This window comes from Meleagris gallopavo, chromosome 14 (assembly GCF_000146605.3).
Source record: "Meleagris gallopavo isolate NT-WF06-2002-E0010 breed Aviagen turkey brand Nicholas breeding stock chromosome 14, Turkey_5.1, whole genome shotgun sequence".
Classification (NCBI taxonomy): Eukaryota; Metazoa; Chordata; class Aves; order Galliformes; family Phasianidae; genus Meleagris; species Meleagris gallopavo.
Genome location: NC_015024.2, coordinates 8,112,770 through 8,127,329, shown reverse-complemented (window position 1 = coordinate 8,127,329; position 14,560 = coordinate 8,112,770). Strand labels below are relative to the sequence as shown.

Genomic DNA, 14,560 nt, shown 5'->3' with positions numbered 1-14,560 from the left:
GTTTTTTTTTCATTAGTCCGTATAACCATAAATATGTAAATTTGTCTCTGCTGGCATAAAACCAATCATTTTTTCTGATTTTTTTCTGATGCTAGAATTCAAATGGGAACATTTAAAACTATATGGATAAGTTTATGCATTGCCAAAGTGAAAGCTGTTAACAGATCTTGTGTAATAGTATATTTGCAGAGCATAATTACTGTGCTTGCATGTGTGTGAAGTATCACCTGGAAAACTATCTATGCTTTTAGACTTTGGATCTTGGAAAGCAGCAAGACTGATAATAAATACAGAAAATGGTTAGCATTTAATTCTTGATTATTCTTAGTGATGACTTGTGTGGGATTTTAATTTTGGCCTATTGGTTACAAATAAGAGTAGTGCATTGCCATCATAACTAGACATCTAACTTTGCAGCTCTAATCCTAAATCAGTATCATCCTGCCACTGGCTGCAGAGCCTCTTAGTTGAGAAGCGAAGTTGTTTCAAAACATTTGTGCATATGTTGAATAAAACCCACTTTGAAGTTCTTAAAAATAAAGGTGATAAAAGTGAGAAGCTGGAATGTGAGGCAAGGCTCCGTTCAGTGGCCTGCATGCTCTTGTGTTTGCTGCAGAGAATGTGGTTTAAATATACAGAAGCTTAAAACTAAATTCTTAATTGGATATATTGTGTTTTATGTTCCCTTCAACAGAATTTTCAATAGCGAGGGAGATGGTTTATGACAAATTTACTGCTCTGAATGTTTTTAAGGTCATATGTGCAATGCTTTATGTGGTTCTGACTTAAACTGTGTTTATGAGACATATATTGAAGTTGCAACAGGCTCAGAAAGTTTATCAAGATCGTCTGAGAAATAGAGTTATTCAATTTGTGAAACTTGCTTTAATAAATGTTATGTATTTGATTTCTCAGTGTTTATTAAATAGCTCAAGAGTGAGGCTGCTGATTATTAACCGCTGTACTGTACAATTGATGTAGTCTTTTTGGATGTATTTAATATTCATATTTGCTGTGGGTACGTATTTTGGTCATTGCTTACTCAAAAATATACAGCAGAGAAATCTAATAAATGTAATGGTTGTCGTGGAATGCCAGGGAGGATGCATGTCGGTCAGTGATGTAAGGTCATGTAGATTCCTGGTGTATTACGGAGCTCATGTTGAAAACTTTCAAGTTGGGTGCATATTTTGATTCCTTTGCTATCTACATCTTCCACAATCATTGCAAACATCAGCCCTTTGTCAATTTTGATTGAAACTGGATAAGAAAGCACTTTAAAAGAAAAATAATTCTAGAATCAGGAGTATCCATGGATATCCGCTAATTTTACACGAGCCTTGTTTCCTGAGAAATTGAGCTGAAGTGTTTTTGTGTTTGGGTTTAATATAAGTGAAAGACAGAAGTAGAAATAACAGCATGTGATTTTAGTGAAAGATTGATGTTTTTATCCATGCTGAAAAATCCATTTTCGGTGCAGCCATTTTTTCCCATCTGTGATGCTGGGAAGCAGCACTTGAGGCGCTTGGATCCAGCGCCATAGAGGAACCTATCTATGGTTTGAATGGCAGAGCAGCATAATGATGCTGAATGCAAGAGGCTGAGGGAAGGCAGACCAACAAAGAGAGTAAGAGCAGTAAACGATGACTGCAATTTATGCAAATGTAAGTTATTAACAGTCACATGGAGACATAGCTTATGGAAATTTTCCTTCTGCTGTATATGGTTCTGGTGCTGTGCACAGAAACAGCAAAGTGAGTTCTTTTTTGCAATGAAAAGCTCCTTGAGACTCTTGAAGTTCTTAAAAGAGAAAAACTAAGAAAAAAAAATCACTAGAACAAATCTGTTTTTCAAGTGAGAAAGTTTCATTGTGATTTTCATTCCACGAACAAAAGCCACACACAGGTGATGCAGGTTTGGAAGCAGAAGTAGTGGCTGACAGCTGTGCTCATGTTCAGCTGAAGCCAGAGGAGTTCACTGCTGCCCAGACAGGGGAGGTCTCAGGCCATCAGGAGCACAATGACTTAAGGGTAAAGTTAGACTCTAATTTTGTTTTATTCTTGATTTCACAACTGGGTCTATAATAAACTCTCTCAATGTAAACTTAGAAGGTGAGGAAGCTCATCCTCATCAGGTCAGCGTGATGGAGATGTGGGCACTGTTTGTGCACTGACTTCTTTTATCACTTGGGGCACAATGCCTCTTAATTTTTATTTCTACACAGGCAAATTTAGAATCCCTGGATATTGGTTGTAATTGTTAGTTAGAAGCATAATGATTGTAGCAGTCTTCAAGTCTGTCTTGAAGTTCTGGCTTAGTAAAGGTCATGTAATTATGATTGCTGATGACTCATGTAGTGAGGAATTCTCTAGGAGAAAGAAGTAAAAATATATTTAATTTATTTATCTGAATTTGATTCACTTTGTGGCACACTGAAGAAGTTTCAGCATGTTCAGCTCTCTGCTAGATTCCACTGTCTGATGCTCTCCCCGTCTTCTGAAAAGGGGAAGGAAGAAGGTTTAAATTAAGATAGAATAACTATCAGTCCTCAAACAAAGCTCTGCTGATCCTTGTCCCTACAGCATCCCGTACATGCACACCCATTTCCTGTTGTTTGTGTTAAACACACTGAATGTAATTTTGATTTCATTGTTCACTTTGGTGTTCATTTCATATTACATGGAGTGGAAAATCTTGACTCCATTGTGACAGTGCTGTAGAAATAAAACTTTAATTTTTGCTCAGACAGAGATGAAAAGGAGCTGCTATTTTGCCAGGCTAGCTTCCCAAGGTTCAGTGATTGTCTTAGGAGTTTTCTGCTCTGCTGTAACAGAATTAGGGTCTGTCGTTTTTGTTGTGTTTTTTGCTTGGGATACCAAGAACTAACAAGTTGTGTTACTGCTTCTGATGCTCATATAGCCCACCAGCTGAGTGTGTGCAGAGTGGAACATGGCACCCACAAACCTGTGGGCAATGAGGTCAGTAGGAATTAAGCTTTTGCTTAGGTTTTTGTATCATGAAAAATAAATCTGCTATGTCTCATATTCAAAACAGTAGAGGGCAATGGAAATATAATAGAACTTGTTTCCATATATAAAAATTTCAAGGAATTTTTGGTTCTCTTTGAAGTTTAAGCAAGATCTTTTGGAAAGGTAATATAAAACACTGATACTGGGGTGTAGGGTAGATAGTGCTTCTCCTTAAAGTTTTGTGTTAGAAATCAGTACTCTGAAGTTACAGCCCAAGAAGGCATGTGTGGTGTGTTGTTCAGCTGGAAGGAAGGCAGTGGAGGACTTTCCATGCCTCCAGGCCGTTGGGGCTGTCAGCTGTGGCTGAGGTGTCAGCTGGTGCTGTTGTGCAGGTGAGCAGTAGGCTGCGGTGAGGTAAAAAGAGCTGGTCTTGAAAGGTGATGAATTAATTTCTCGTGAAGCTTAAACTGTGAATGAATGAATGAATTAGCAGTGTTGTGAAATTCAAATGGGTTAGCTCTGAATGAGATTTATCAGGAAGACCGTATTCAACAACAAATTCATAGGAGTCTAGCTGCTTGTTGCACAGATGACATATCTGTGGTCTCCCATTATACAGGCTTGTTCTTGTTTCAAGAACCTTACATTGCACCATGTCATTTTCTTTTTAAAGCATCTGTGCCTTTATTTCATCTTAGAAACTTGAATGCCAGTACAATAATAATGTGATAGCATGGAAAACAATCCTTTGTGGGGGTTACTCTTGTTCCAGTACCATGAGCGTCCTGGCTTTAAGCTGGGTAAGGCAACACTGCTACTGCCTCTTGTAGTCAACTTCTAGAGTCTGCCATGTGAGGTTATATCCCACCACCTGTGGCGGGAAATGTTAAATTAGATAGAAGGTCACTAATATTTTGCCTTGTAGTTTTATACCCAGTGTAAGCTGGATCCAAGGCACACGTTGTTAACTGCAGTGAGAAAAAGGTTGAAATGTTTAGTCAGAATCTCCTTTTGTGTTACAATGACTAAAATGTTCATCTAAAATATTTATTTATTTATAAGCTTTGTCATTTGTCCTCTTCCTACTGCACATATCTCTTCAGGCCATGCTGTCCTAAGAAAAAAATTATAAAAACTGGTGACTGTCATGACCATGGATGATTGTAAGCAATATGAACAAGAACTTGGGATACTTTGTGTGCATGGTAATGAAAAAAATTAGAATATCAGTCCATCTCTGCTGTGCTATGCATGGGCCAGTATAGGTGATGTACTGAGTGAAGATTCATGTTGTTGTTTTTGGCTTAATACAGCACTGTGTGATGATATAAACTGGCATGATAAATCTAACATTGTGTCATATGATGTGATTAGAATTAGTTTGCCCAAATGACAAATAAATATATCAGTGTATGAAACATGTTCAAGCCCATTGAGGGACCTGCTTACTTAAGTCCTATCAGGAAGTTCTGCTTGTTCCTTAACATGGCACTTAGCTGATTTCTGGTTTTGGGCTATAAATTAATTTGTCTGTGACCCTCAGCTTTGCAGGGAAGCTTTATTCTGCCCGAAACGTGTGCAGTACGTACAGCACTTATTCACAGATTCCTTATGGGCTCAGTATAAAGCTATTTCTCTGTACTTATACACTTCTAGCATCTTTTGTGAAAGGAATGTACACCAAATTATTGAGATAAAGTGATATGACCTTAAACATATGATGGAGAGTAATATTTAAGGGCTTATTTTCTGGCACATGAGAGATAAAGAAGTCAGCTGCCTTGCACTGTGGCAACTGAGCCTGTAGTTGTAACTCCTTTGGGTAAATGATGCTCACAGGGAGCAGGGATTAATTTAATGAGCAATATCGAGTGCAGACTTTGCTTCTAATCCACTTATTATGGGCAAAGAACTGTATCTGGTAGCTCAATTACTGGAATAAATTTTGCCATGTTGTTTTTTCCCTCACCTTATATGGTGATAACCCTTGAAATTCTTACAAAATTAAAGCATTAGCAGTGGTTGATGCTATTTGTCAATTTCTGTACAAAATGACTTGGCTAGCAGCGTCCTTGGGACAAACTTTCAGACAAGAAATTTTGCTTTTGTTTGTGTGGTTGTTACTTTTCGGGAAGTAGAAGTGCTAAAATGCAGCAGGGAAAGTGATCTTTTAGGATCAAGGCCAAGCAGCCTTTACCGACCTGTCCTGGCTCACCCAGAGTCACTGTTTTCCTTACAGCTCTGCTTTCATCTCTCTTGGTCTGTACTTCACAGCTGATACAAGTTTGTTTCTATTGAGCGAACTGACATTTATATAACTTGTGGGGTGTCAGTCAGTATTCATGTATTGACTGTTTTATGCTGTGCTTTTCTTTGGCAGCCTTGCCTTGGACTCTTATCCTCCATAGATGCTACTCTGTGAACTATAGCTCCATGTTTTGAACCCATATACTTGTTTAAATGCAATGGTCCGAAGCTTACTACATAGTTGCTGCTGGGTAACTTCACTGCTACAGCCACGGGATGCTCTTTCCCCTGTGTTTCCTCTAATCTGGCAGCCTTCCTGGGGTGCCTGTGCCTTTCTTGGTTGGCATTGTTTTTCAGTAAGGCTCTGCTGCATTGGAGCTGCCACACGCTTTGTTGAACAGGAGCTGTGTGGCTGCCAGAGAGTGAGCCTGTAAATCAGTTATTTAACAAAGTAACTGTGTACTTGTGTTCTTGTTCCCCTTCATTAACAGTGGAATTACAGGAGACAGCATACATAGGATATACTTTAAAAAAAGACAACTTCATGGTTTTTGTTGGCTGTGCTGTGTTAGGAACACATACTGAAACATCTCAGTGATGATGAGCAGCATCTTCTGATGTCTTTTTGGTTGATAGCTTCTGATGCAGAACAAAATTCCTTTGTTTTTCTCTGAATGATGGATTAACCATCTTTTGTTGTATTGCACTGATTCTTTTGGGTGTAACTAACTCCAACTTTGCAGAGTGAGACTTAATTACTTAATTTTACACCATTTTTATACTCCTGTGATTAACGAATCCCAACCCAAGCTGTCATTACAGTTGTATCATGTCCATCTGTGCATATCCACCCAAGTACTGTAGTGTAAAAGAGATTTGAATATACACAGTCTGAGGTCTGAGATTTACTTTTATAAAACACCTTTCACTGTGTAATGTGGTTGGGGAACTCATAATCCAGTTTCTGTTTCTAAGTATAGTAATAAAAGCAGTGTCAAAACAGCTGGTCATTGATTTTAAAATCACCATTGCCAGGAGAAAGAAAAGTGAAACAAGTTAAATTTCTTCAAAAAAGACAGCAAAATTGTTAATCAAATACAGTGCAAGTCAAAGATCTACTCTAAGCTAGTAGGTAAATACAAAAACTTTTAACCTCTCTACTTTTGTTTTTAAACATCGTGAAATAGAAACTTCTTTATTTATAATAAATATTCTTGAAGTTGCTATAGCCTGAAGAGTCACAGGTATAGTGTGTGTGCATGTAGTGCATCTATATTTCCTATTTTATTACCTTTCTTGACTTTAAGATGTGTTTAATACTTCTGTGAGATTCAGAGGATAGAAATGGCCTCCTCTACCTGCATGATGATCCTGACTTGTAGCTGAACTTTGGCTGTCTCAAAATGTGGGAGTTCAGTGTGACATCTGTGTGGTGCTGGTTTGTTTTTTTTTTTTTAATGCTCTACTTTTGACTTCTGTAGACTGGGAACTAAATCCCAGCTATTGTGAGTCCTTATCTCTACTTGACAGCGGAAGACAACGCAGCTGGATAAATAAGGACCATATATTCTGTGGCTTCTCTTGTTTCCTAAATCTTCCTGGTCTGTAAGAAATGCAGAACTCTGTTATATGAAATTTCATACTTCTCATTTGAAGGGCATGAAGATCAGTCTTGTGATGAACCTGTGAAAGGGCATCAAGGAGGAGCTGTCATTTCTTTTCAAAACAAAAGCTGCATGTAGAGCAGAACCCAGTCACTGGACATGGATGTTGAAATCCTAATATATGTTAATTTAATTCCTGCAGCATATTTCACCTTGTCTCATCACTATGTAGCATTGCTTGTCTGAGAGGAGTACTTTAGCACTGAATGTATATTTTCAAAAATGTAAATACTGGATTTCAACAACAGAGATTTTTTCCTTCAGACAGTTTCATATCCAGTGCTGAAGTACAATTTACAACATGCAACAATTACTCACAAATCTAGTTAGAAATAAAAGTGTATTAGTTTAAAAAAAGCGTGATAAATAAAGTGTTAAATAAAGTGTGTAAATTTAAGTGACCCTAACTCACTGTGGGCACAAAAAGAAAACATTTAATTTACTTATGCTGATAGGGTTTGAACATGTGAAAATATAGCTTAAATTCACATTTGTGGTAATTGCAATGACCAGTGAAGGTACAAGTGCTGCGTATACGTGTGTGAGATTTTATTATGTGTACCTATTTCAGGATCAGGCTGTTAGTGGTTGGTAATATTCGTGAAAACTGAGCTTTTATTTTCATTTTGTTTTACAGAAGAAACGAAAACAAAGTACTCAAGATGAAGATACCATCAGTATCTGCAGCCTGGATACAAGCGTGAGTGATTTCTTGCTTTTCCTTTTGCCTCTCCTTACAAAATAAAATCTGGATGTTATTGGTGCTCAGAAGCAAACCCTTTTGTCTTTTTAGCTGTATTGTTTTCATGCACAGCATGAATAATCTGTTCTGCTTATTTAAATTAAAAGGTGTGACTGCTTTTCATTTTTCTGTAGGGGTACTTTTAAAGAGAAAGATGAGAAGTTAGAATGACAGTTTGTTATGAAGCAGTGAATCTCTTATTAGTAAATAACTATCAGGGCAAATGGGCATTGTGAATACAGCACTTAAATGTAGACCTTTTGACCTATTATGTGGTATGTGAGAGAATTTATTTCAGTTATATCAGTCATGGATACTGCTGGTGTTGTGAAGCTGTGCAATGCAATATTACTGCAGTTATGTGACCTAGGTGCATCGTTTTTGAAGTGGCCCACTGAAACACAATTATGATTTTCTATCACACATCAGATGTGAAGAAGCCAATAGGAAATATGCTTATAAATTACATGGTTTTAAGGTACATATATAAAATTTATTTACTGTTTCTGAACTCTTAAGTATTTCTTAGTTGTTTCTATATGTAAAAGTGAAACATTGATTGCTGAGTTGGTTAAAACTGATGCTATTGTTTAAAAAAAAGAAGCAACATTTCACTGATCAAAGTCTGCGTACTTGAAAAATGATCTATAGGGACTAAAACAGTTCTCTTAATTTTGATGGATGTTGAATCAAAGTTTGTGTGTGTAAAATAGTGGAGTACACCTAGTTGTGTGCTATTTCCCATGTAAAACTGTGACTTTTAGCATTTAGCATTTGGTAAAATAAATCCATGGAAGTAAAAGAAATGTAGATGAATTCTCCTTTCCCTCTGGTGTTCTTATTATTGTTTTCAGTTTTTTTTTCCCCACAGTCAGCTGTTGAAGCACTTCTCCCTTTCTGTAGAACTTTCATGCAGTACAGACAGAAAAAGCAATTTAAAAAATAGAGAATAAAAGCTTTGGCAAATCTTAATCCATTAGATTAAGAAAACCACTGCAGTGGTTTCTTTATCAAATTTAGTTTTTGTTTAGTATAAATGTTTTTTGAAGAAACAGTTAAATTTAAGGGTTCATCTGCATGGATGTGTGCAGACATGCAAACTTTCACAGGCACCTCAAGTTGACTGGTAGAATCCTGGGCCATTTTGGAGATCACAGACTCATGACAGCCTGACCTGAATGAGTGTGCTAGTTAATCCTGGTAGACTTTATGTTGGGCTAGCTCTTCACTGCTGTGGTTATGTGGCTGCACTTATAGCTTTGCACTACTCACATGCAAGGTAACTTCTGCCCAAGGAACAGCAGCAAAAGAAGGAAAATATAATAATGAGAAAGATGTTACTGTTTGTAACGTTATCTGTATAAGATAGAATCAATATGCTTGAAACATCTGGAGGGGGAAAAAAAAAAGTGAGTGTTTTTTTTTTTTTCTAAGTTCTACAAGATATGATCCTTGTAAGGCTGTTTGTGCTCTTCTGATTTGGGGTCATTCACACTAAGCCTGAAAGGTTACTTCACCTAGCACGTAGCAGGCAGAATTCTGGTACAGGGTGTTCTGGGTGCAGAAAGTTTGCTGGGTTTCAAAAGCCAGATTGGACAAATTAATGGAAAAAAAATCTGTCAAGGCAGACTGAGTAAAATTCCTCCATCTGAGAAATCCTTGGACTTGCATGCTTTCAGGGTTCTGGGAGAGCAAATTACAGGGTATCGCTAGTTTTTTACTCTGATTTCCCTTGCTTCCCTGCAAATCTGCTTTGCACTACTGCTGGAGACATGGTAGAGAACTTCAGAGATCCAGCTTTAGCCAGTGGCCAATCTGAATTACTATTATTGGCCCAATCTGCTATCTTTTTCTTTCAAGCAGCAGCAATTTCAAAATGATACATTGAGGGTCTTATGCCTACTTGGAGCCTTTGGACTGTAGTGTAATGTACATATAGAAATATTTAGGCTCCTTTGTCTGGCAATTCTTCTGTATCTTTGAAAAGATGGACCTAATAACTTGTGCATGTTCTCAATGGAAGCTTTTTTTTTTTTCCTAGAGCAGTGGCAAAAGGTACAAAAATGTGAGATTTTAACGAGAGTCATTACAGAATTACTGAAGTTTTACTGAAACTATATTTACTGAAGTAGTAAATCTCTCAGGCACGGTGTTAAAGTCTTTCTCTCTCATAAAAACAAACAAACTAAAACAACAAAGCAACCCAAAACAGAACAAATGAGATAGCATGTATTTAACAAATGAATGTATCAACTGCTGTACAGCACACTTTGTGGTTTACAAGATCAGGTGAATGTTTCCCATTTGATCCCTCCAACTTATGGAGCTGCCAAAGTGAGGATGTGCTGTCAGCTGCATGTCAGTTACTGCTATGGGATCTTCAGTGCATCACCTCAAGGATATGCCTTGTGATGTTGGTAATTGTGTTTGCTTGCTTGTTTGTTTCTTCTCCTATGCTTGCCTTTGGCTGTAGCTAATGTTAAGCTCTGGCAATCTTTAGCTCAGTCCAAGTGAGTAAATGTTTGTTCGGCACCTTTGTCAGGAGATAAGAAAGAGAATGGGTTTTAACCATTTAAAGGCTGGAGTTGCTTTGTGCCTTGGAAAGCAATATACTTATTCAGATATCTGGATCTCCTGACAATTTACGTCATTCTTTGTCTTCAATCCTTTTATAAAAACAGACATATTTTAATGACTGACCATGGACAGACACACCTGCTTTTTCAAGTGGAATCAGTCATGACAGTTTTCTTTCACAGGAAATGCTGGTTGGAGCTTTGCTGACTCAGGACAAGGACTGGTAACCCTAAGCTTATTAAACGATCTTTGTGTTTGTTTAGTGACCCAGACTGGTATTGATGCTTCAGGAGTTGATAAGCTGGCTTATTAAACTGACTAGTTGGTCTTGGCTCGTGTTATGCCAGCTTAAAGAAGTGAATTTGTAAATCCCCTCAATGTCAAACAGTTAGTGATAACTTGTGACAGATGTATCCAGCAGGCTGAGGGCTGATGAGTGTGTGAATATATGAATGTAGGGCAATTTGAAGTTTGTTTTTAAAGGAAAAGGTACGTATTCTTTTACATGGCTTTGTTCATGTAGTCTTCCATGGAAAACCTTACTTTGCATTTAGTATACAGATAACTTGTAGTGTTTCATGGTGTGCTGTTAAAATGGTATTATGTTGTAGAGTGATTTGCATATTATTATTTTTAATCCTTAAAACACCGTACTACAAGTCTACGATTCTTTGTTTCTCCACATACGGATCGAATGTCTCTCTTTAATGAAATTTTGAGATTAAATTTACGGATTTTTCTGTTTGTGCTTTCACTTTTTTGTTGCTGCCCCTTTTGTTCTTTTCTGAAACCCAGAATTTGAATTGCAGCTCTTCAATCTGTGCAATCCTTTTCTGAGTCAGGTCTGTTGGAGGAGCACAGGGATTGGGATCAGTCAATTAGCCAGATTTTGCTACGTTTTGCATCTTTCTTGGAAACTGTGTGACTCTTCATTTTCTGCAGCTGAATGTTCTTTGAGAAAACTTTGGACTGTTCTATATAGTTGGTATATTATGCTATAAAAGCACTGATAGATAGAACCTCTTATCTGAAGGTTTGTATAAAGCACTTAGCAGGATGTTTAAAAGCAATATATTTTTATTTGCTATTGCAAAGAGGGTAACTACATAGTAGTCACAATCTTGTAATGATGAGAGATGATGCCATGTTTTGTCATGAGTCTCAACTCTATAAAAACACAAGTAACTTGGAAGGTATCCAGAGCAATAAGCTCATAAAAACCTAATACAGCACTTGAATTTTCAAACTAAAATAATATGTATTTAACCAAAATCCTCTTCAGGAGAAGAAAAAGGGCAATATTGTGAAGTTCTTCTCTTCTGTCAATTGTGTGCAGAATTTGTTGTAAGCTTATGGATGTTGCTTCTGTTCTCTTGGAATATTAAGAAATATAAAGCAGATGTATGATGAACTAAATAAGTAAAGCATTTTTGTAAAGAAGGTAAAATTCACAGAAGAGTTATTTATTTTGGATATATATAAATTATTACTGAAAATAAAACTCTTCCAAATGATAACTTATTAGGGTTTTCTGAAGTGGAGAAATCTGAAGGCTCATCTATCAACTTGCAAGTTAATAAAATATGCTCCAATGTAAACTATGAACAAAAACATATCCAGATCTAAGCAAGATGAATATACACTAGATCAGAGTTCATTAATTTTGATTGCTTTTAGTGCTGAGTGAACATTTGTTATGTATTTGAGAGTAATGTAACTGAAACATTCTTTGACCTAATTAAACTTAATTATAAACTCAATAATATTTGATTACTAAGGTATGGAGAGGTAGCTTTGAAAGCTTAGAAGGGATTACATCTGCATCATCTTATCGAAGTTGAGATAATTAAAATATATAGTGTATCTGGGTCCTTTTATTTCCATTAAACTCTGCTGTGTTGTGTGTTCATAGTATAAAAGGCATTCAGCTTGTCCAGTAAGATGTATACAATATGTTTGAATTATGCATGGCTTATTAATTTTGCTCTATTGCATAGACGGTCAGTGCTCCATCTGGATTACGACTTTATAATAAAGGGACTGTTCTTAATCCGTTATTAATCCATCATATGATTGGTATTGGCTAGACACTGTCTGCTGTTGGTATTACTTGAAGTACTGTAATGTCATTTTTTAAGGCTTTGTTTTGTTATTCTTTTTATTTCTCATTAAATGAGGCCTACGAGCGCTTTGTCTAAAAAAAAAAAAAAGTATAAAATGCCAGTTATGCTGCATTCTTGTCCTCCAGTGCTGTAATGATCTCAGATTTCCTGTGTAGTGTTGCAATACGGTTACTCTTTATTGACGTGCACAACTTTTCAGAATATGGCTAACTGTTCCCGTAAGTCTTGCAAGCCTTGCAGAAAATTCTGGTGAAGATAACAAATGTGTGAAGAAGTTGGGCAGCTGTAATACTGATCTATCTGCACACTGTGCCAAATACTTTGCAAACATGGACCAAACTGTCTTTAGGCACACTTGTGTAACTGGCAAAGTGAGGAAATGATCTCTTGTACCAATTCACCTAGATCCTAAAAATTAAAGCTGACCTATATTTATCTTAAATGAAATTAAGACTACTTTTCTTTAAGGTTTTTCTCAAACTATAATGATTTCCTACTTCAGCTTACTAACATCTATTTGCCTACCTCTGTTTACATTTATGTACAAGACCTACATTGAACACAACCACCTACGGTGCAGAGACCTTCTGGGATAACTGTCTCCACTGACCCTGGGGAAATTATTCTCCTTCTCTTTTAATGAAACAGATCAGGAAATAAAAATGCTTTTGCTAATGAAAATATTTCACAAATTTAGTACGACTCTGCCCTAGTTCAGTACAACTCTAATGCAAGAGTATTCAAGGATCCAGCTTGTTTTAAAGGTTCCAAAAGTTGTTTCTTTAGTGATGTGTGGTGTTAAATATACTGTGTCTCTCAAACAAGATGAGGCCTGCTTACAGATGAAAAAGGGGTATGTGAGAAAGGATTATCTGCTCTGTAGGTGGAGTATATAATTGAGAGATGGCTGAAAAGTGGGGATCACGCAAAAAGCAGTTTAGTGTGGTAGACTGCAGTCATCTTGTCTCTGGTAAAATAATAATTTTCAGAAAAATAAATGCCAGTGGTCTTTCATTAGCTTTCATTAGTGTACAAATGCTTGTTTTATGGCATTCATTTATAACAGTAAGTTCAAAAATGATAATAAAAATGAAAGAAATATGATTAATTTGTAGAATTTAAATCCAAGATATTTCTGCATTGTCCTAGCAAATATTATTCCTTTTTTTGTTGTTGTTGTTTAAAAAGCTGATATTGGAAATCACTTTCAGCTGCCAAACTCCACATGCAAAAATCTTTGAAAGATTAGAAGATGTGATGTATCTCTGAAGTGGAACAAAAGGAAGCATGCCCACTTGCTCTTTATGAACTTAACTAAAAAAGGCAGAACTAGACTAAACAAGTTGTTGGGACATGTAATAGTAGGGGAAAAATGGTAACAGAAGTTTCAGAGCTGAGTTTGACTGATGTGCATAAAGATGCTTTGAGATTCTTCATTATTGTGCGGTATTGGCATTCAAATTGGACATGCAATGGAATATTTGGGAGGAAAATAAAGTAAGATTTTGTGGGGAAATTGTTGATTTCTAGAAAGGAATTTTTCTTTTCATATTATATTTTTTGTGATGAGGTGTGCTCAGTACTTGAGCACTAAAAATATATGTAACTGTGGAGTATAAGACAGGAATGGTGAAATTCTTTAAGGGAGAGAGGTATCCAAGAATACCCTTGAGATATTGCAAAGCTACTGCTTTTGCCATCTACTTCAATTGCTGATCAAAGCTTAAATTGTCATCAAGTCTTGGGAGCTGCAGAGGAATTGTGGTATGAAACTGAAGAGACCTTATACCAGCTCTTAGTTTTAGTGTTATTTTGTTGAGATCAACTATGGTCTCACAAGTTTTTTTTTCTGTTGACTATAAAGAGAAAAGAGGAAAATGAAGTAAGGTTTTACCCCCAGACCAGAAGCATTTCATCCAAAAGATCCAGTCAATCTGCATGCTTTACTCTGAACTGCAAAAAATTACTTCCTTGAAAAATGTCTGAGACTAGGCAGGACTTAATCTTTGGGAAGTACAAATAAATGATTAGTTTTAGAAATCTGCAGATAACACCTTATTTATATCTCTGATTCAGCTGGAAGTTGAAATATGGAAAATAATTAGTGTGGATTGCAATAGTAATATAGATCAGGTTCCATTCAGGCTGGCTGCCCCATTCTTAACTCAGGATCCTAACTGGGAATTGCAGTTGGTCCTTGGCTCTGAGGTTATGTATCACACAGTGGCAAATGCTTAA

The 14,560-nt window shown here is 36.6% G+C and overlaps 1 protein-coding gene across 2 annotated transcripts in view; it reads left to right on the top strand.

The window, feature by feature from the left end:
- The window catches only part of ARHGEF3 (Rho guanine nucleotide exchange factor 3), a 112,155-nt gene that overhangs the window by 46,669 nt on the left and 50,926 nt on the right, over positions 1-14,560 (top strand). For both annotated transcript variants that reach the window (XM_010718488.3, XM_010718490.3), the window contains one exon: positions 7,518-7,580. In XM_010718488.3, the coding sequence (XP_010716790.1) occupies positions 7,518-7,580 (63 nt within the window). The remainder of the gene's footprint in view (positions 1-7,517; positions 7,581-14,560) is intronic.